Source organism: Lepidochelys kempii, chromosome 6 (assembly GCF_965140285.1).
Source record: "Lepidochelys kempii isolate rLepKem1 chromosome 6, rLepKem1.hap1, whole genome shotgun sequence".
Classification (NCBI taxonomy): domain Eukaryota; kingdom Metazoa; phylum Chordata; order Testudines; family Cheloniidae; genus Lepidochelys; species Lepidochelys kempii.
In genome coordinates this window covers 43626201-43649067 of record NC_136385.1, presented here as the reverse complement: position 1 = coordinate 43649067, position 22867 = coordinate 43626201, and the positions used below count along the sequence as shown (strand labels likewise).

The 22867-nt window shown below is 40.5% G+C and overlaps 1 protein-coding gene across 2 annotated transcripts in view; it reads right to left on the bottom strand.

The window, feature by feature from the left end:
• Window positions 1-19447, bottom strand: part of MPPED2 (metallophosphoesterase domain containing 2) — a 138130-nt gene extending 118683 nt beyond the window's left edge. Inside the window, exons 1-2 of one of the 2 annotated variants that reach the window (XM_073347782.2) lie at window positions 19130-19447; window positions 13341-13584 (exon numbers count right to left, since the gene is read on the bottom strand). In XM_073347782.2, coding sequence (XP_073203883.1) covers window positions 13341-13468 — 128 coding nt within the window. In that variant the 5' untranslated portion in view covers window positions 13469-13584; window positions 19130-19447. Of the gene's footprint in view, window positions 1-13340; window positions 13585-17723; window positions 17852-19129 lie in introns of those variants that run through there. The other variant, XM_078853238.1, reaches the window with a different exon arrangement.
• Between the last annotated feature and the right edge of the window lie 3420 nt (window positions 19448-22867).

Genomic DNA, 22867 nt, shown 5'->3' with positions numbered 1-22867 from the left:
CCGAAGTGTAGAAAGAATAGTAAATATGGCAGGCGACCAGCTTGGCTTAACAGTGAAATCCTTGCTGATCTTAAACACAAAAAAGAAGCTTACAAGAAGTGGAAGATTGGACAAATGACCAGGGAAGAGTATAAAAATATTGCTCAGGCATGCAGGAGTGAAATCAGGAAGGCCAAATCACACCTGGAGTTGCAGCTAGCAAGAGATGTTAAGAGTAACAAGAAGGGTTTCTTCAGGTATGTTAGCGACAAGAAGAAAGTCAAGGAAAGTGTGGGCCCCTTACTGAACGAGGGAGGCAACCTAGTGACAGAGGATGTGGAAAAAGCTAATGTACTCAGTGCTTTTTTTGCCTCTGTCTTCCACGAACAAGGTCAGCTCCCAGACTACTGCACTGCGCAGCACACATGGGGAGGAGGTGACAAGCCCTCTGTGGAGAAAGAAGTGGTTCGGGACTATTTAGAAAAGCTGGACGAGCACAAGTCCATGGGGCCGGATGTGCTGCATCCGAGAGTGCTAAAGGAGCTGGCGGATGTGATTGCAGAGCCAATGGCCATTATCTTTGAAAACCCATGGCGATCGGGAAAGGTCCCAGATGAGTGGAAAAAGGCTAATGTAGTGCCCATCTTTAAAAAAGGGAAGAAGGAGGATCCTGGGAACTACAGGCCAGTCAGCCTCACCTCAGTCCCTGGAAAAATCATGGAGCAGGTCCTCAAGGAATCAATTCTGAAGCACTTAGAGGAGAGGAAATTGATCAGGAACAGTCAGCATGGATTCACCAAGGGCAAGTTATGCCTGACTAATCTAATTGACTTCTATGACGAGATAACTGGCTCTGTGGATGAGGGGAAAGCAGTGGACGTGTTGTTCCTTGACTTTAGCAAAGCTTTTGACACAGTCTCCCACAGTAAACTTGCCAGCAGGTTAAAGAAGTATGGGCTGGATGAATGGAAGATAAGGTGGATAGAAAGCTGACTAGATTGTCTGGCTCAATGGGTAGTGATCAATGGCTCCATGTCTAGTTGATAGCTGGTATCAAGTGGAGTGCCCCAAGGGTCGGTCCTCGGGCCAGTTTTATTCAATATCTTGATTAATGATCTGGAGGATGGTGTAGATTGCACCCTCAGCAAGTTTGCAGATTACACTAAACTGGGAGGAGAGGTAGATACGCTGGAGGGTAGGGATAGGATACAGAGGGCCCTAGACAAATCAGAGGATTGGGACAAAAGAAATCTGATGAGATTCAACAAGGACAAGTGCAGAGTCCTGCACTTAGGACGGAAGAATCCCATGCACCGCTACAGACTAGGGACCGAATGGCTCGGCAGCAGTTCTGCAGAAAAGGACCTAGGGGTTACAGTGGACGAGAAGCTGGATATGAGTCAACAGTGTGCCCTTGTTGCCAAGACGGCCAATGGCATTTCGGGATGTATAAGTAGGGGCATTGCTGGCAGATCGAGGGACGTGATCGTTCCCCTCTATTCGACACTGGTCAGGCCTCATCTGGAGTACTGTGTCCAGTTTTGGGCCCCACACTACAAGAAGGATGTGGAAAAATTGGAAAATATCCAGCAGAGGGCAACAAAAATGATTAGGGGACTGGAATACATGACTTATGAGGAGCGGCTGAGGGAACTGGGATTGTTTAGTCTGCAGAAGAGAAGAATGAGGGGGGATTTGATAGCTGCTTTCAACTACCTGAAAGGGGGTTCCAAAGAGGATGGATCTAGACTGTTCTCAGTGGTAGCAGATGACAGAATGAGGAGTAATGGTCTCAAGTTGCAGTGGGGGAGGTTTAGGTTGGATATTAGGAAAAACTTTTTCACTAGGAGGGTGGTGAAACACTGGAATGCGTTACCTAGGGAGGTGGTGGAATCTCCTTCCTTAGACTCTTTTAAGGTCAGGCTTGACAAAGCCCTTGGTGGGATGATTTAGTTGGGGATTGGTCCTGCTTTGAGCAGGGGGTTGGACTAGATGACCTCCTGAGGTCCCTTCCAACCCTGATATTCTATGATTCTATGATCATAGGTGTTATTTTTAACAATTACAGGTAAAAGAATTCCACGAAAAAGTGTGACTGATAAGTTGATGAGTCCCTTTAAACTACTAATGTTGCTATAGCCTCTTAGAGGATGGTTCTGCTCCAATGAAACCAATGAGAGTGTTACCACTGACTTTAACGGGATGGGAGGAGGACAGAGTCCTGAGTTACAACAAACTTTGAATTACATGAAATTTGAATTTCAAGTACAGTACTGTTTCTCCCAAAATTCACAGCCATTTATTGCCTTGCTGCACTTGAGGATTCACAGAAGGGTTCTTTATTTTCCAACTGTTGGACAAAAGCAAACATGACATTCAAAAGATGGATATTCTAATATAACTGAAACCTGGTGGGCTTTTTCTTTGTGTCCTCTAACATGGGTATCAGGGAAAATGTACAATATTTGCACCATTGCCTCCCTGCAAACTGACAGAGTAGCTAAACATTTAGGAATAATGTACTGACCCTGCTGCTCTCAGGCACTGCACTCAATTCCTTATGCCACAGAAACTGTAAATGTGGTAGCTAACAAGTTCCTGGCTTATAAATGCATTAGATAAGGTCCCTCTCTCAAACACAAACACCTCCCCAGCAGCTATCCTCCTAGGAAGGGACAGAACTAGTCTACTAAGCTGAGTGGCTGTGTGCTTTTAAATCCAATGTACTGGACATAAGGTAATGCTGAGTACAATAAGTCAGGGCTCTGCTGTGAAGGAGCCTCCAGTACCATCTCTTCTTCTCAACATCTATTTGGGTCTTTGTAGCCCTAATGTCAAGCAATATACAGAGAAGAAAGGGCTTGGAATAATGACAGGTTTCAGAGTAGCAGCTGTGTTAGTCTGTATCCACAAAAAGAAAAGGAGTACTTGTGGCACCTTAGAGACTAACAAATTTATTTGAGCATAAGCTTTCGTGAGCTACAGCTCATTTCATCCACGACTTGGAATAAGAAATCCAAAAATTGAGATAAATAAATCTTACTAGATACCATGGTATAATAGTTCAAAAGGGAAGAATAATCTCTTGGTAAAAACAGGATAGGGTTTTGGTTTTCTTGTTATTACTTATTTTGTCTGTATACATAATGAAACATAATGAGATAGGGTGGTATCATCCTAACTTTAGACATGGGAATAGGAAGAACAGACAAGATGTTTGATAGAAGACTATCTATGTATTAACAGGTAAATGGAAGAACCAGGAAAAGATGGTACGATCCTGATTCTCAGGTCCAGCTGAGCTTCACAAAGCATAAAGAGGGCTACCTATATTTTGGGGCAGGCGAAAGGCTGGTTAGGTCCCCAAGTGACTCAACATTCCAGTGACCAAGAATAGTCAGAACACATCCACATGCATCTTGCTCAACCCATGCTCCCCTGCCCTAGCAGCTACAAGAGAGATAGATCTACTATGCAAGGATAGTCCCCATTGGATGGATCTGTTGGTTTATGGCCCCTACTCTGCTGGACTGCATAAAGGGACTCTTAACACAATGAAAACTCAGGTCCCCAGGACTTTCAGTGTCCTGCTTTAAACATTGGGGAAGTACATCTCTGCATGCTGGACCTCTATTGTATTAGATTCTATAATCTTGTTTTGCAATGTCCATTGAAATAAAATCCTAAAAAGTCTAGTTGTGTTTATTACACAGCACTTCCTGTTACAATGTTTTTAACTTATACGTATTTTCCCTTTTGGTCACTACCTCTCCTGAGGATTAGTACAAAATTCCAAAATGCTACACAGTAAATAAGGTCACTGTATTGGGTATGTCTTTGCCTTATAAATAGAAGCAACAAAAACACAGCAGATCATCTTTATACTGTTTATTTGAATCAGACAAACCTTAAGAACTCAGACCTTGTCTGCTCTGCATCAAAATTAAAAAAATTATGAAAAGAATAGGGTACCCAGTGTCCTTAGCCAAAATGTCCTCTCTTTATCTGTTGAGCAGTGAGCTATGTTCAAGTTGGTTGCTGCGCTCCACCTCACAGGTGGCTGCATTTCAATGGTGTAATATGTATATAGTTAGTGAAGCATTTTAGGATATTTTGGAATGAATGCTGCTAAGTACATTTAAAATATCCTTAGTCTATGCATTTTGTACAGCTCTGCACATAACAAATGAGAAACAAAAGAAAATTCAAAATCAGGCATGATAAAGCAGGAACAAGATCTCTGATATAAATGGGATTGCCCCTTCTTATATTTCATTTGAATTTGCCCCACAGATTATATATGCCAATATTTCAAGGATTAGTACATACTGGAATCCTTTCTAGGGACTTGGAAAAAACTGGTCTGAGAATTACAGATGAATTAATTCACCTTATGACACTCAGGGGATTCTCTGCTTGACTCTGGTGCTGACTTTTTCAGCTAGCACTTGTCATTTGTGACAACACCGGTAGCCCCTAGGCCAAATTTTATGATGTCTCAGAATAGGTAACTTTGCAGCATTCTGAAAAGGTACATGCTTTCAAGAAATTCCACTTCCCTATGATTTTTCTATCATATCTGAGAAGCTCTATTACCTAGGGTCAACGTATGTTGAGAAAGACATTTTACAGAATTCAGAAATAAGCAAAACCATACAGGCACCATTTGAGGAGAGGGAAGATCTGCTGCCCTGAATTTCGAGGACCCTACAACAGAGTTCCTGCTCTACAGCTGGCTCAGCAGTGAGTTGTTTGTTTTAACCTCAGTAAATGTTGGTAGCTCAAGATTTGAAATCCAAACTTGAGGGTCATTATGTAAAATAGTATTTGAAACTGACGTTTGCACTAACGTTTTTATATTTCTGAAACAGTCAGATAGGAAACAAGCATGAAGGCTATGCGTGGTTACATTACAAACACACACTCATTTGCAGGGCTTTCCTTTAGGCTCTCATTTTAGTTTGCTTTTCTAATGGAGAAATTCAAACAAGGCCACACAAAATAAGAGGCCAGGAATCACTGCTGAAGTACAGAGCCTCTGCCAAACTTGGACGATCCAAAGGGTGCAGGAGTCAAACTCCCTTGTCAGTTCCACAAGGAGTGCCATCTCCTCCCTACCACTCTGAGAAAACAATCAGGCAGTAGCTCTAAACATTCAGATAACAAAAGGTCAGATTGTACCTGCCTGATCCCACTCTTCATGCATGAATGGAGGGGAGGGTCTGCTGCCTCCACAGCAACATCGCTGCCTTCCTGGTATTTCTGGGTTCTATGCTGGGGAGGGACTTGGAAATGCCACATTCAGTGGGGATGAGAACACACATCATTCCCCGACTAGTCCCATGAGGCAGTCAACTTTTCTGTTGAACCCCTTCACAATGACAAACCCCTTTTAATGAGCTGTTCCTAGGCCCTTACTATGTTGGGACTACCAACAATCTGGATGGTGACACCAGCTGGTCCACAGCACATATCTGGCTAGCTCTTGTCTCTTAGAGATCTTAATGGATCAGCAAAATCTGTGGGTCAGACTAATGGTTCCTTTCATTGGAGTCAAACCAGATGATACAATACACAGGGAATTCCATAATGATTCCTAGGGTCTGATTCTCATTTGCAGTAAGGCCCTTTTACACAGCTATGACGGTCCACAGAGGCCTGAAAGTGGTGTAAAACTGTAAGTTACCCCCTACCATAAGGCCTCTTTATGTTGCTAGAGCATTGTCAAAGGGCCTTAATGTAAATGAGAATTAAACCCACAGAATTTTCTTCCATCCAATGCCCATTGAAGTGAGTGGAAGTTTTAGCACGGATATTAGTGGGTACTGGATGAGGCTCTGACAGCTGCTAAAGCCGAAGTTAAAGGGAGTTTTGTCATTGGAGTCAATGAAAACACATTCAGACCCTTTAAATTAGAATGTCTTTGGAGATAACACTGGGAAAACATTATTTGTATAAATATGTCCTATATTTATAACAATAATACATTGGACTTTTACAGCACTTTTCATTCAAGGACCTCAAAGCACTTCTGAAAAGGTGAGTCAACATCATTCTCACTATTTTACAGATGACAACACAGAAGTATAGAGGGTAAGTGACGTGTAGAAGGTCAACTAACTGCACTAACTTTTCCAAATGAATGAGAAACTGGATAGCATTTAAAAATTAAATAAAGGAATGTTTACATTAATGTAGAGTTTGTTAGACTCACAGACTTTAAGGTCAGAAGAGACCCTTGTGATCATCTAGTCTGACTTCCTGCACATCGCAGGCCAGAGAATCTCACCCACCCGCTCCTGAAATAGACTCCTAACCTCTGGCTGAGTTCCTGAAGTCCTCAAATCATGGTTTAAAGACTTCAATTTAAAGAGAATCCACCATTTACACTAGTTTAAACCATTTACACTAGCTTAAACCAGGCCCCATGCTGCACAGAAAGGCAAAACCCCCGCAGGGTCTCTGCCAATCTGACCTGGGGGAAAATTCCTTTCTGATTCCAAATATGGTGAACAGTTAAGACGTTGAGCAGGTGGGCAAACCCACTAGGCAACTACCTGGGAAAGAATTCTCTGAAGAAACTCAGAGCCCTCCCCCATCTAGTGTCCCCTCTCCAGCAGTTGGGGATTTTTGCTACTGACAGTCCCCGATGCACCACATGCCATCACAGACAGTCTCTTTATAAAGCTGTAATGTTAAAATTGATCTGAAGTGCCTTACAAACAGAAAGCAGAGGGAATAGTTTTTTAAATAGAGTTTCACGCAATATACTAAATGTAACAAAGGTTCAATCCTGGCCCCACTGAAGTCAATGGCAAAATTCCCACTGATTTCAATGGTGCCAGGATTTCATCCTTAGGCGCCAGTCCTGCAAACACTTATCTCCATGCTTAACTTGAAGCATCTGAATAGTGTGAATGACTACATATGTTTTAAACTTCTCCACATGTATAAGTGTTTACAGGACTGGGACCCTAATTTGAACTTTAATAATGAAATTCAAATCTCTGAGCTATAAATAATAATAATATGAATACTTTTCACTGCTATGGCACATCCCATTTAAGGATCTTGAAGTGCTTTACATACAATGAATTAAACTTAACAATGTCCTTGTGAGGCAGATAAGCACTGTTATTCTCACTTTACAGAGGAAGAATTTTAGGCACAATAAAATTAAAGGAATACTGGCAGGTCCCAAACTTTGATTTTAAAATAAGCAGTAGCAATGCTTCCATGACTTTTTTAAAAAAAAACCCAGTGGAACAGATCTTTTACAAACAAGTAAAAATTACCATATTTGCATATACCATATTATACCCATTGTTCTACTATATGAGCACCAGAAAATGAAACTGACACTGACTAAATAAAACTGACTAGCCTGTTTTCACTGCCCTGATTTTGCAAACACGTTCAGGTGTGCAAGCCCTGGTCTACACTACAAATTTATGTCAGTATATCTATGCTGCTCAGGGATGTGGAAAATCTGAACTGTAGCAAACTAACTCCCGGTGTAGACAGCATTATGTCTACTGCCTCTCAGGGAGGTGGAGTACCTATGCTAACTGAAGCCGCAAATCTGTAAGTGTAGACAAGCCCTAAGTTTTTGCAGGATTGGGCCCTAATTGTAGTGTGTTCGCTTTTTTATTATTTTTTATTGTTTGTTTTTTAAAAACAGCATAAATACGAAAAAGTAAATACTAAAAGGTAAATCCAAGCAACATACAGGTTGACTTCAATAGGAGCTCCAAGCACAAGTGATTGCTGGATCAACTCCCTATAAGAAGAAAAATATAAAAGATCCTACTTTCCAAGGTTAACGCTCTCAAAATGACTGTGGGTTTAACAATGTAGCATCCCTGTGTAAATAAAAATTTTCCACCATAATTACATTGCCACTGTTATACTGGTATAACTTTCCATGTGGACACCCTTATTCCAGAATAAAAGTGCCTTTTTTTCAGTTTACCTTGTGTTGCTTTGGTAGGACTATATGCTGAACTGGAAAAAGGTACTCTTATTCCGGAATAAGAGTGTTCACAAGTGGTATTATACCAGTATAATGATAGCAATATAATTATACTAGTAAATTTTCCCATGTAGACAAGCCCTTAGGCAAGTTTCCATCGATTGCTGTGTACTGAGATTGCCACCTTCCTTAATCCCAAGTGGTGAATTGTCCTTAAATCATACCATACATTTAACATGGTAATCCTTACTGCTTATATAGCACTAATCATCTTCAAAGCACCTTAAAAACTATGACCCCATTCCTACAAGCTATTTTGCATTGGTGGACCTTTATATCTGGGTAGATCCCCAAAAAAGTAAATGAGGATCGGTCTACATGGACTAGTTTCCAGTATCAGGACCTTCAATTAACAAATCCTCTCAACACTACCATGGAGTAAATAATGTTCAAAAAATGGTAAGTATTTTCCATTAAAAAAAATTAAAATAAAAGAATAAATTGACTTTTTCCCCAAAAAACATTTTTCCTGGAAATTTGTGATCTTTTTGTCAAAACTAAACAAAAATATGTATTTTTATCAGGCACTAATAGAACACTTCTCAGTTTTGGGGTTTTTTTCCCCCTTCCCATTTTCACATTCATTTAGTCTCTTTTCAAGATGAAGATAAAGGAGGAGTGGAGTGGGAGGTCTGAACTCAGAAAATTGAAAAATTATCAGTTTACTTAAAATAAAAACAATTTTTTTTGTTTCAAATCAAAACATTTTTGATTCATTTCAATGAAAAATTTAAAAAATGAACATTTCTGTGAAAGTTTTCATATAGTTGCACAATTATTATTTGTTAATCAAAAAGACCACCCCTAGTGAATAAAACGGAGGAAAGGAGATTAAAGGTGGCCTAGAAAAGGTGGGGTGGAGGTGTGGGAGAGGAGGCCTTTTTTGTTTTGAGTTATTATTGCTTGCGTTACAACAACACACAGAGGCCACAAGCCACAACCAGAGCCCAGGAGTGCTGGGTGTTGTATAATCCTTCAGTTAAAAAAAAGTTCTGCCCCGAAGAGTTTACAGTCTACATAAATGATGCATGTATTTGATGCATTTAAAAGTCTTGAAGGTCATTTTATTTTTAAAGATTTTTTTCTTCCCATGTTTCTTGATTATATTAGAAACATTCCGTACCTTGTTTTTCCTAAATTACTCTATGGATGACTGGAGAACTGGTAATGAAATCACAATTATCGCAGAAGTGAAACTTGTTTGAGAAGGAAAGAGATTTTTATCCAATCTGATTACAACTATCTGTGCTGTATTTGTTTTTTGGTTGGTGTTCTGTTTTGTTTTCTTGGTTGGCCAGCTGGGTTTTTGATACCTATTTAATTCAAATGCCTAGTAAACAAATGAAAGGAAAGTTATCTTTGTCAAAGGTTCAATTAAGAACTATGAAAGATCCCAACCTATTTCTCGGAGTCCACCAATGAGACATCCAGCAGAATCAGGAGGGGAAAAAATATATTCTTGATACTTTTAACATAAAATGAGGAAACAGAAAAATCTGGGAGGAAAAGTGACCTTTCACAGCTTCTTTATACATTCTTAAGCAGCAAAAAGGGACACACGTGCCATTTGTGGTGTTTTTTTCCTTGGAAGTTTCCCTTTAAGCATGGTACAATCAGGTAGTTCCAAAAATATAGAACGAATGGATTTTACAAAATGCAATAGAAATAAATTCTTTAAAATATTAATGAAAAGAAGGATTTTTGGTCTTATGGTGTCTGCAAACCAATCACTTCATCACTGTGCACATACAGAAGAATCAGATAGTGAAAAAGTGAAACTGGCCTTGTGTCACCTGCTCAAAGTGAAGGCAGTGCAAAAATTAAAAACGCATAAATGGGGAAAATTATATTAAAGTTGCACAATTCTTACAGTTTAGTAATTAAAGCTGCTATGAGTAGACAAGAGTAGACGAATGTGGGTTTTGGTTGGCTGGGGTATTTAATAAATGACTTTTCACCTGACAGTACCCCTTTAGAGCGCTGCATCCACAGCCACAGGAAGTGTCAGAACCAGGATTAGAACACAAGAGAAACTGGCTCTCTGTTCTGTGCTGATTATACCATGTGTCTCTGTCCCAACACATCAAATAGAGGGGGAGGAAGAAGAGGCGGACAAAGTCTAAGGAAACAGTAAACATGTTTCTGATCTAATGCTGCTGTTTTACACTGATACATTTCCACTGATTTTTAATTTACACCAATGTGAGATGAGAATCAAGCCCCGTGAATGCAAGAGACATGTATGCAGCTCAGTCAATTCAGAATTAATTGTATTAAATAGTCCTTTAAGGCTTATCCCCAACCCTTGCCTTCACACACAGAGGAACACACACACACACACGCACACAAAGGAGAAACTGAGATGTGTTGCACACATATAATTTTGAAAATTCCTTGAGAAGAAAGCCTGGGAGCTAGCATAACAGCTTGGCCTTCAAACTCAGTTCTACCTTAGACTATGGATTATGGTGTTTAGAATAAGCAATGCAATATAGCGGTCCCTTGGCATGGGCTTGTATACTCTAGTATGCTCAGTGCTTGTATACCCTTTTGTTCATTTATCAGCTTCCCAACACTCTTTTATCAGGCTGCATTGTAACTTTCCAATAACAGGAAGAAAAAAGTTCTTCGAATTCTTTATAGAGAGGCATTAACAAGGTAGTCCAATGAGAAAAACAAAGCTGCATAAAAGATTGGCAGCTGCAGCAGTGTGGCATTAATACAGAGACTGACTGATAAAAAGAGCAGGTGTGCTTTTGAAGAAAGGTTTCTTAGTTATTTTTGTCTTTTCCAATTTTCTCACCCAGATTTTTGCCTGCTGATCCCCCAACTCATGTGTATGCACACAGCTTCCATTATAACACCCTGGAAAAGCAAATGAGCATCCTTTTCTGAAGCTCTCACTTCTCCATGATCAGAGACAACTCCATCATCCTGATTACTCACACTCACAACTCTGGTGACATATTCACCTCATCTCTCACCTCTGCACCCACATCCTGTCATTTCTTCCTCTATAGCTTCTCTAAAATCCAGCATTTGCTCTCCATTCCTAATGCCAAAATTTGCCTCAACTTCTGCAATCTTTGGCTTTCTGCACTTCGTAACTCACCTCACTCATTCTCTTCCTGTTTAGTCAAGATTTTGGTGCAAAAATCATTTCCTTCTCCCATCACTCCATCTCTTTATCATGTCAGACCTTTTTTTTATTCTTAAGTGTTGAAATCAAAGCAGCAACATTGTAGTTAAGAGTCTGTTTTCATTTTCATTATGTTGTAAATTATAACCTCAGATTTTTAATTCAGACTAGGGAGTTTTTCAAATCCAATGAAACTATCTGCCAAACTACTTCTGGTTTAGAGATGCACAAAAATATTGAAATTAGAGATTATCATTATTATTATTGCCTATTTCTAGAACAAATCAGAGATGCATTTTGAAAAGTAAAATTTTTTTTAGTCTTTCAGCCATTTTCAGGACCTTCTGAAATCCACGATAATTTCCTGTTGCATTCAACAGGAATTAGAAGGGGCCCTTCAAGAACAAAAATTCTCTCCAATCTACAGTCTGGATCTTAGGGGTTATTCTGAACTCATTCTGTACACAGAAATTCTATTGATATTGATGGGAGTCAGCAGGGCAGCCTGGAGTGCAGAATGTGCAATGGAGATCTGCACTGCTGATAAGAGATCCACACTGTGGAGCAGAGGGGAGAGTTTTGCCCTAAAAGCAGAGTAATGTGATCTTTTCAGCTACAACAAAATGTAATTAAGGTAAACACTTCCAAGTTTGGGAAGTGACTACTATTCTGAACTTATCCTTTTAGAAGCTCCACTGATGGTTTATGATTTTAGGAATATTGTTACTACAGGAGAAGTCCCAGGAGAAGGTGCTCAACTGTTGGACTGTCAGCCTCTTGACAGGATTCTGCAAAGCAAAAATGCTATGAAGTGGCATGCTACTTTAGCACTTTGACTATGCAAAGGCCCTATCAAATTCAATAGCGTGACAATGTGCAAAATCCTGGTTAACACAGGGGGCCCCTCTGAGGTCCAAAGCCATCCCTTTTGTTTTATAGTTTAACATACATTTGAGACTATTAAGAAAAAAAGAACTTAAACAGAAATAGTTGATAAGGATCTGACTTAGCCAAACAATGGGAAGGAAATTCAAAGTTAAAGCTAGCACTTAGTTCTTAGCACTCCCCATTGTGCCTAGATACTATATTGTAGAATGATTTTACAAGTCATACAATACTAAGGCATAACACCGTGAGGTAAGGAGCCTTAGATCTGAATTTCCCATGCTTTTGTTGGTTTAAGTTCAAGCCATGAACATTATTTTAACTCGGTATTTGTATTTCTTGGGACTAATTGTTTCACAATTTCTGAATCCTTGTTGTGAGTGGAATACTGCATGCGGCACAGGTTCCACTCACAACAAGGAAGACAAAGGATTCAGTGATCAGAGGACAATTAGTCCCAATTAGGCCTATTTTTAAAAAGAAAAGGAGTACCTGTGGCACCTTAGAAACTAACAAATTTATTAATAAATTAAATTTATTAACTAATAAATTTGTTAGTCTCTAAAGTGCCACAAGTACTCCTTTTCTTTTTACGGATACAGACTAACACGGCTGCTCCTCTGAAACCTAAATTTTTTAAGAAATAGGTCCCTCAGGCAAGTTACAGTGAGATCACTAAAGTTACAAGTGAACTTCAGAACCTGGCACCTCATACACAATACTGTATTCTGATGCGTTTCAACAAGGATGTGTGTACAGTAAAAATGCTACAAAAAGAAAAGGAGTACTTGTGGCACCTTAGAGACTAACCAATTTATTAGAGCATAAGCTTTCGTGAGCTACAGCTCACTTGACACAGCTTCGCTGCTGCAGTGCTTCAGTGTAGATGCTACCTACCCCGACAGCAGGGATTCTCTTGTTGGTGTAGGTAATTCACCTCCCCAAGAGGCAGTAGCTAAATTGATGGAAGAATTATTCTGTTGACCGAGCACTGTCTACACTGGGAGTTAAGTCACCTTAACTATGCCACTCAGGGGTGCAGACTGTTCACACCCCTGAGCAAGGTTGTTAACCCAACTTAATTTTCTAGTGTAGACCAGGCCTAAGTCTGTGCCATTGGAGGGCAAAGTCATTAGCATCTAGAGGTGATGGAACACTATTTGTAAAATATGTTATGTAACAAATGTTGGCAGTTTTCGTCAAGTAGTTTATTCGTCAAATCACTTGTTCTAGCTTTCAACCAACTGTCCTATTGACACACCTCATTTTAAATTAGCTTCAAAAATCAAGGTTAAAAATACTTACATATGTACATGTGGAGGCTGGAACCTGCTCTGGTTGATGTTGTAGTGTGTAAATGCCTGGGTTGGATTTGAGCTGTATTCATCCACTGTTATGGTAACTTTGCCTTGTGAAGGAATTCCATGAGCCATCCTTCCTCCTTATAGACATGAGCAATTTACAACTTTCCAGAGCCAAGAATGGCGGTGGGCATTGTGTTCCAGCCAAGTTCTGAACCCAAGGATCTCCTCATCAACACAACAGAGTTCTACAAAAGGAAGAAGAATAACACAAACACAGTGTTTAAAGTCCTGAGATTCCAAAGAGATCAAATTATGGCTGAATTTCAATCTAATCCTATGCTGATATTCTTTGGAAATTTCTATCTACATATTTCTAATGTACCCATTTATTTTAGTATCTGGCCACTAAATGTTAATTATACCTGCATCTTTTTTTTAAAGCTTCTTCACTTTGCACTGTTTTAAGTACCTTTGTAGTATGGATGGCTTAAAATAAGACTTTGTTTACACTACAAAATAATCTGTGTGGAAAGCCCCAGCTAAGTGCCCCATATTTACTATTCCTCTTAATTTTAAATAAACATCTAGTGCTAATTACAGCTGTGAAAGTGAATAACTGGGCTTAAATTCATGAAGGTCAAATGGCTCTTGTCAAATGCCTGCACCCTCTTCGAAGCATAGTTCACTTTACAAAGTTGGTTACATTTCGTCAGATCTTTTTCCAGCTGAATATAAGACAGCCCATCTTACAAAGCTATAACAAAAGGTAAACTCAAACCAGTTTGGTTCAAAGTATTTATATCTGTCAAAAGGAAAACTGGTATTTGAGCAGCATTACCAATATACTCATTCTACCTGCAACAAAACTAAGCTTTCTATACACTTTACGTAATCAAATAGTTGTGATTTATTTGCTGCTATTACCAGCCTTCTCTCAGTGCACATATAAAATTCTATTAATGAGAATTCTACATATATATACACAAGATAAAAGTAAAACAAGCTCCTCTGCCTATACACACACGCCTGAGTTACTCACAATGGGCCAGTCACTAAAGTACCAACACCTTTTCTAGTGCACCAGACATCATCAAATTCCGGTACACGTACACACACACACACACACACACAAAAAGCCATCATAAAGAATATGAGCATTCAGAGTGGAGAAGCCCGGTGATCTAGCAGTGTGAGCACAGGCCTAAGAGCCAGGAACGCCCAACTTCTAATCTCAGTTCTGACTCCTTCATAAACTCATTCCGCCCCCCTCATCTGTAAAATGAGGATACCAAGACGACCCTACTTTACAAGGGTATTGTGAAAATTGATCAGTTAATGTCCGTAAAGCGCTTTCAAGCTCTGTATAAGTACTATTTATGGGCCAGATCCTCAGCTGGAGGATCTGGCCTTAAATTACTAGATGCAAGGAGCAGGTTCTTGTATTTATGTGTAAATTACAAGAGTAAATCTCCATTTGCTGAAATGAGAACATACAAACTAGGAGGGAGGAGACTGATCTGAAACTCAGGCACCAAACTATGCAATATTTTTCCTACAGTGATGCTCTTGGACTACTCTTAGCTCCCAAACAGAAGTATGTTTACTACATGCAACATTAAAATTTTGAAATCTTTGCTTTGTAATAAAAATATATTTAGATTACAAGACTAATTTCCAGTTTGGCATAAAAATATTGCAAAAACACCAGACAAATGGCATATGGCCTGCCATAGGCCATTTATTTTATTATTTTACAACCTCAGGCCTTCCTCCGCTTCCATATGTTAGTTGGGCAAAGAAATTTCTTCATTCCAGGAATAGGATTCTCTCATCCATTTCCAATATCAGTAAAAAGCAGAGAAAATTAAACTAAACCTTAAAATTCTTACCAAGAGAGAGAGAGCTACTTGTGATTTTGTATGTTTCAGTGAAATCACTGTTTGGTCTTTATACTAATTTGCCTTCACAAGAACAATACTAAGGGTCTGAGGGATAAAATCAACAAGGCAAGATTTACTAAATCAAATCTTTGCCCTGTTAATTGTGATGTAAGATACATGTAATAACTGCTCACGAATCATAATGTGGTGGTTTTCATACCAAGTTTGCAGCTGTTTCCTTAATTTCCCTCACAATTATATTTTACTGTTATTTTGCATAACAGTAAAACACAACACCTGCTTCAAATTGCAGTCCTGTTCTAAGTACTGTAATTCTTTTGAGATACAAACTATTAAGAGTATGCAGCGTAAAAACTGCATAATTGCACTGCACTCAAAAGTAAGTACAAATGAAAACATCTTCCCGTTGAAGAAATGACTGTCATTAAAAAAGAATGTTAGCCATCAAGGCTTGAAGGGGAAAAAATACACATTTTTACACAAGAACTTTAGGGTTTACATACATTAGGGAGTAGTGTGGAAATTACATGCCCAATCTTATTTTTTTGCAATCAAAATCTACTGTGTAAAACGGAGAAAATTAGAAGCAACCACAACCAAATTTTTGCCCAGACTTTTAGAAAGGCTATGTACTTCCACTAACAGTATAAGCAAAAGTCAGAACATTACATTTCCTATTACGAGTAACTCAGAAGAAAATTTAATTTGCTCATTAGAGTGAATTATACACAAAGATAATATTAAACATCATTTTACAGTGTTTATAAACCTATTACAAAAATATAAATTTCAGCTAACTAGCATACAACAGAAGTACTAAGAGGATATTGGACAGTCATATAGAAAATACTTTTAAGTTGTTTCATTGTAATATTTAAAGTAAAAACTTCCCATAGTATTTAATTCTAAATATATACCTTTATGCTTAAATAAGACTAAGTTAAACAAAGTATCGAATTAAACTGAAAGATAACAACGAAAATCCAAAGTGAAAAAAAGTCAAATATATGACGGGGAAGCTGATTTTAATTTCATTTTCCTAATTTCCCTTGAATGTTTTATATACCAATACAGCTCACCTATCAGAGGTGTCAGATTATTATCTTTTTTAACGTAGAGTTCTTTGAAGAGAATGTCAAACAGAAGCAGAGTATTTCAGAACTTTCATAAACAAAAAGGAAAAAAAGGCTTATTTTTCAGCACTATTGTTCTTCTCATCCCCCTGACAGTAAGCACTCACTGAGAGGATGAGCACAAAAGGATAGCTGCCTGTTTTTTTCATAGCTGTCAAGTGCAACCTAGTATGCAAAATTTGCCACTTCTTACCTGATAGATTTCTTGCTTAAAAATTAACTATAAAAAGGATATACAATCCACTTTATTATATCATGTTTTACTAATGATATGCCAGAGGTTATTCTGGGAATGCCAATAGCTATCTTTCAGCCTGTATTTATGATTTAAAATGTTATAAAGAGACACCTTAGTGCATGGGTCTGTTTGTTCAGTTTTAAATCTATAAAATGTACAAGGCTGGCACTTTTTAAAACAAAAGGCAGACAGTAATTCTATACTACAGCCTACTTTTCTAAGGAGTATTCATACTGAGCAGCTTTTACAATTTTATTTTAATTCTACCTGTAATTAAAACATTATACATAATAGCTCTTTGGACTTATTAAAAAAAATCCCCCTCAAATTTAAGCACTTGTGTGTCCTCAATTTGATCAATCAATGCTTTTGCTCTTCTGACTGGTATTAGTTGGAGAAAATTTCAGTCTGTCAAGACTGAAGAGGGGGAAAAGGGGTTAAATTAGATGTTAACGTTTTCTTTTCAAGTAGGCTTCCAATATCTGTTATATCAACGTTGATAGAGCAACAACATATTTAAAAAATACTAACACAAGCCCACCACAATAAATAAGATAGTTATTTGGTCTCTCATAGGTTATTGCAGGATGTGCTTGTGATTATTTAACAATTTGCCCGAAATCGCTGCAATGTTGTACAGTTCTATACTTTTCATGCAACTCCAACTTCATCCTATCCATCAAGAGTGGTGCATATATCAGAGTGACACCGCATATACTAAGTGTAAACGTGTGTTTTAAAATTTCATTCTGGACAACACATTACCCACTCTGCACACACCTCTAGATAAGCGCTCGCAGACTTCAAGAGAGAGCGGGAGGCACGAAAAGTTAAATCAAACTAATGATGCCCACAGAAAGCTTATCCAAAAACTATTCACACACACCTTGAGTCGCACAGAGAAACAAACGCAGCGCTGTACATTCATAAATACCACCACCCTCCCACCTCCACACACACACCGACTTCCTCTCCCTTCATGTGTCTGTGGAATAAAACCTCATGGCAAGCCGATCCCTCGATATAAATGATGCAGATGCCAAAATGGTTCTTTCTGTAGCACTCAGTACTAGGCGGAAAAGGCAGAAGTGGTACCAGTCTCCACACGCTACCTCCTCTAGCAGTCAGTCCATGCCCGGCTGCCGCCTCGTACTCTCTGGGCACCCTCCGTGCTGCTGTTGTGAGTACGCTGGGTGCTTGGCTCGCTCCCTCTCACCCTCTTTTTCCCCAGGCTCGGATCGATTGATCACAATCTGTGGCCAATGGCTCTGACACCGCACCATCCTGCCTTTTGTACAACATCCCCCTTTTCCCAACGTCATTCATCCCATCCGATCTTCCCCTTCCACTAGAGGAGCTGGCATTATAGCCCAGATCAAACACACACACACACACAGCCAGAGCCCCCAGGAAGCACAAACCCGCCCTGCAAGCTCCTGCATTTGCAATTGCTCTTGTGTTTATTATTTCCTCGGAGAAGGGGGGCATTTCTGCTTTTTTTTTTTAAAATATATAAAGTTTCTATCCTCCTTTTTCCTCCCCGCTCTCTGAAATTAATGCACGTTATTTTTCCACGCCCACATTTGCACTAAAACTGATTTTTGGGGGGGGGGGGTACGAGCGACATATTCAACCAACAAGAGAATAAATGCTTTTTATTGCAGCTGTGTCATTTCCACAATTCCCCCCCCCCCCCGAATATCCTTCCTCTCTAAAGGTTTTCAAGTGCCCTAGGCCTCTGGGATCAGGATTTCAAAGCATGTTTTAAAATGTAGTTCTCTCGCATTTAAAATAGACACAGAAACTCCAGCTCTGAATATAAAAGAAACCGGTTTCCAATCGGTACTTTTCTTGGAGTCTCGCTTCCCCCCGCCCCTCCGGTTGCCTGCTTTGGTGGGGGGGGGAGAAAAAGCCCCCTTCAAATGCACAAAAAAATCGGAGCAAACGCTACATTTCAGTTTGAATGTAACTGTACTTTGCATTTCGCCCGCTTGATCTGCGTTTCCTTGGTCTCTCCAGCAAGCAAAATGCTCCCTGGCCTACCCTCCCCCGGTCGTGCTCTAACATTATAACCCCGATCACCCGAGACTTTCTAGTAAACAGCCAGGAAAATTCATCCCATTTCTCTCTCTCTCTGCTGCCAAATCACTTCCACCACTACCTCCCCCCCAGACAAGAAATAACGCAGTGGGGGAAGGGGGGGGCTTGCATGGGGTGGAGGGAGGGAGACAAGACACTCAGCTCAACAAAATAATTAGCTTTTCACTCTGCAAAAAATAAGCCCCAAACAAATGAAAACCAACCCATCCAGCTAAATGACCATTCTGGTGAACGGAAAATAAGCAGCCAGTTTTATTCTTATTATTGTTTAAAGCAGCCTGGCTCAGGCGCTGCTGCGCTAGACCCTGTCTGATCCCCTTCTACTTGTACATGACAAGGCACCTCTAACCCGAGGCTTTGTGTTTTGTTATTTTTCCATTTGATTTCTCTCCCCTTCTCTCTAATCGGGGTTGATTACCTTTCTTTTTCTGGCTGCTGCTGTGTGTCCTAGGGATGCCTTCAGTGCTGGGAGAGGAACCGATCCATGGGGGATTTGAGAGAGCTGGTTAAGAGAAAGGCTGGAAGGTGGAGATTGGTGTAGCCAGGGCAAAACCTTCGACCCTGAAGGTCCCCCGGCTGGCTGGAGAGTGGAAACGAGAGACACGGAGAGAAAGAATGAGAGCAGAGCCTCGATCTGGGAGCGCGAGCGAGAGAGACAAGAGGGGAGAGAGAGCGAGAGCAAAGAAGGGAGAGAGCAGAGCCGTGCAGTGCGAAGGGACTGCCACTGGGGTCAGGGAGCAGAGCACCAGGAAACAGGGCGGCCAAGGAGCTCTGCACACACATACAGCCAGCCAGCTCCTCCTGCTGCTGCCTCTGACTTCACTGCCCAAGCGGGGGGGGGGGGCACAGCTCTTCTGCCAAACTGCTGCAATTCCCCCTCCCATGGAGCCTGGAAGAGAAAGAAAGGAGAAGCGCTGTGTTAGTTGGGTCAAAGGAGAAAGACAGGCAGAGCATCGCGTCTGAAATAAATAATAATAAAAGGCAGGAGATTCAGGAGACTTTTCTGATAAGGGAGCACACAAACCAACCTGCATTGTAAGACCTGCCCAGTCCTGAAGGGGGGAAAGCCCTCAGCTGGGGCTAGGTGAGAACAAAGTAGGCATACTTTAGGACCAAAAAACCCCAAAACTCTGTCTCCCCCAGATTTCTGCACTTCTGCTTTCCCTCGTGAAAAGCACATTTTCTGTAATGTAGGGGGTACAATGGCTGGTTGAAATGTGTTAATTGTTCTATAGCAAGAATTAACCTCAGTGCCCAGGAGAAAGCGTAATAAACATGGTTTTTTTAAAAGAAAAGGAGGACTTGTGGCACCTTAGATGGTGCCACAAGTCCTCCTTTTCTTTTTTGCGGATACAGACTAAAAACAGCTGCTACTCTGAAACCCATGGTTTTTTTAGTAGAGTTTGTTGGGATTTTTCTTTCCTCCCCCCCTTTCCTCCTAAGAAGCCTATAGTAATTGTGTCAACGGTCACATCAGAAGCAAAGTAAACACTGGAACTGTTTGTTCTTTTTCTCTGAAGACAACAAATGGAAGAAAAGACTTCTAAAACCATAGAGTATAAGTATGGGCAAAAAGGGGAGAGAAATGTCAAAGAAAACCCAGAAAATCATGTTGATAAATCTGACCTTGAAGAATGATGCCCAGTAGGGTCCTATGCATTTAAAAGTACTGCTGGCTTTGGCCAGCCTTAGGATATGCGTGGCAACTAGACCTAAATTTCTTGCTGAAGACAGCCTCACAGATCTAGACTATCGTCAGATAGAAATCCAGTGTGAGAGCAGAGGCGGCAGCGGACATATGCAACAAATTAACCATTATCCAACTAAGCAGCCTAAAATATATTAAGTCACTGGAGTTTTTTCAAGGCTGGTCATAAGGCTCTTCTGGGCTTATTTTAGGGTGATCATTGTAAGGCCCCAAAGAGATTTCATTTGTTTTGGCTAAAATGGTCCTCAAACAAGTGAGTCTTCCTTCTCACCAAATAAAGGCAACATTTAAAGTACTGAACTGGAATCTGAACTTCAGAGAAACACATTCCACCACTGGAAAAAATACTGGCCTGAGATACTTGGATAGGGCACAGGACTGAGAATCAGAAGAGACAGGTGCCGTCTACTCCTGGCTCTCTCACTGACTTCCCTTACCGTGGGCACTTCTTTGTTCCTCAGTTTCCTCATCTGTAAATTGGGGCATATATTTACTCCAACTTGCAGATCACTTTGCCCACTCCACCCACACATTGAAGTCTATAAGTACTAAGTCATTACACAGGCAATGTGTCTGAGAAATGCAACATTTCCAGTGAAATAGACCCACGGGACCCCAAATTCTTTTAATAAACTAATTAAGTTCTGACAATTCTGGGCCTCCTAGGCAATTCTCTTATATGCACAAATGAGTGGCAAGAATTTTTGACAGGTTTCAGAGTAACAGCCATGCTAGTCTGTATTCGCAAAAAGAAAAGGAGAACTTGTGGCACCTTAGAGACTGACCAATTTATTTGAGCATGAGCTTTCGTGAGCTACAGCTCACTTCATCGGAGAGCCATGTGTGTACCCATAGCAGTGCCGCTGATCTGAAGGTATACATTGTCCCCAAATGTAAAATAGTTATGGGTAAGGAGAAAGTCACACAGTTCAGCCACCAGGTTAGCCGTGACATTATCGGGGATAGTGTTCTTGATGGCTTGTAGTCCATCTTTGTGTGGAATGTTGGTGTAGAGGGCTTCTACATCCATAGTGGCCAGGATGGTGTTATCAGGAAGATCACCGATTTGTGCTGGAAATGGCCCACCTTGATTATCATGCACATTGTAGGGAGAGTGGTCACTTTGGATAAGCTGTTACCAGCAGGAGAGTGAGTTTGTGTGTGTGGTTTTTGGAGGGGGGTGAGGGAGTGAGAGAACCTGGATTTGTGCAGGAAATGGCCCACCTTGATTATCATACACATTGTGAAGAGATTTATCACTTTGGATGGGCTATTACCAGCAGGAGAGTGAGTTTTTGTGGGGGGGGGGGGCGGAGGGTGAGAAAACCTGGATTTGTGCTGGAAATGGCCCAACTTGATGATCACTTTAGATAAGCTATTACCAGCAGGACAGTGGGGTGGGAGGAGGTATTGTTTCATGGTCTCTGTGTGTATATAATGTCTTCTGCAGTTTCCACGGTATGCATCCGATGAAGTGAGCTGTAGCTCACGAAAGCTCATGCTTTCATCAGTGGCCAGGATGGTGTTATCAGGAAGATCACCGATGGACTGTAGTTTCCTCAGGAAGTCAGTGGTGTCTCGAAGGTAGCTGGGAGTGCTGGTAGCGTAGGGCCTGAGGAGGGAGTCTACATAGCCAGACAATCCTGCTGTCAGGGTGCCAATGCCTGAGATGATGGGGTGCCCAGGATGTCTAGGTTTATGGATCTTGGGTAGTAGATAGAATATCCCAGGTCGGGGTTCCAGGTGTGTGTCTGTGCGGATTTGATCCTGTGCAATCTTGATCTTGATCATTTGCAAATTGGATACAATTAACTTAGGCTTGAATAGAGACTGGGAGTGGCTAAGTCATTATGCAAGGTAACCTATTTCCCCTGTTTTTTTCCTACCCCCCCCCACCCCCTCAGACGTTCTTGTTAAACCCTGGATTTGTGCTGGAAATGGCCCACCTTGATTATCATACACATTGTAAGGAGAGTGATCACTTTAGATAAGCTATTACCAGCAGGAGAGTGGGGTGGGGGGAGAGAAAACCTTTTGTAGTGGTAAACACCCATTTTTTCATGCTTTGTGTGTATAAAAAGATCTTCTATACTTTCCACAGTATGCATCCGATGAAGTGAGCTGTAGCTCACGAAAGCTTATGCTGAAATAAATTGGTTAGTCTCTAAGGTGCCACAAGTACTCCTTTTCTTTTTAAGAATTTTTGAGTAATCATTAGTCAAGTTGACAGTGCAAGGAAGGAAGAAGGAATTTGGGCCAAAATGTTCTTAAGTGATCACTGGTTAAAAATGAGGGCACCAGAGACCAGTGGCTACTCTGGAAGGATGTGAAACAGGAATAGGTGTGGTCCTGAGGTTGTTCCAGCAGAGCAACTCTTCTTAGATTGATTAAAGTGGTTTTTGGAATACAACTTCCCATTTTGTTTTCCCACCTTTCTTCCTTAATTGA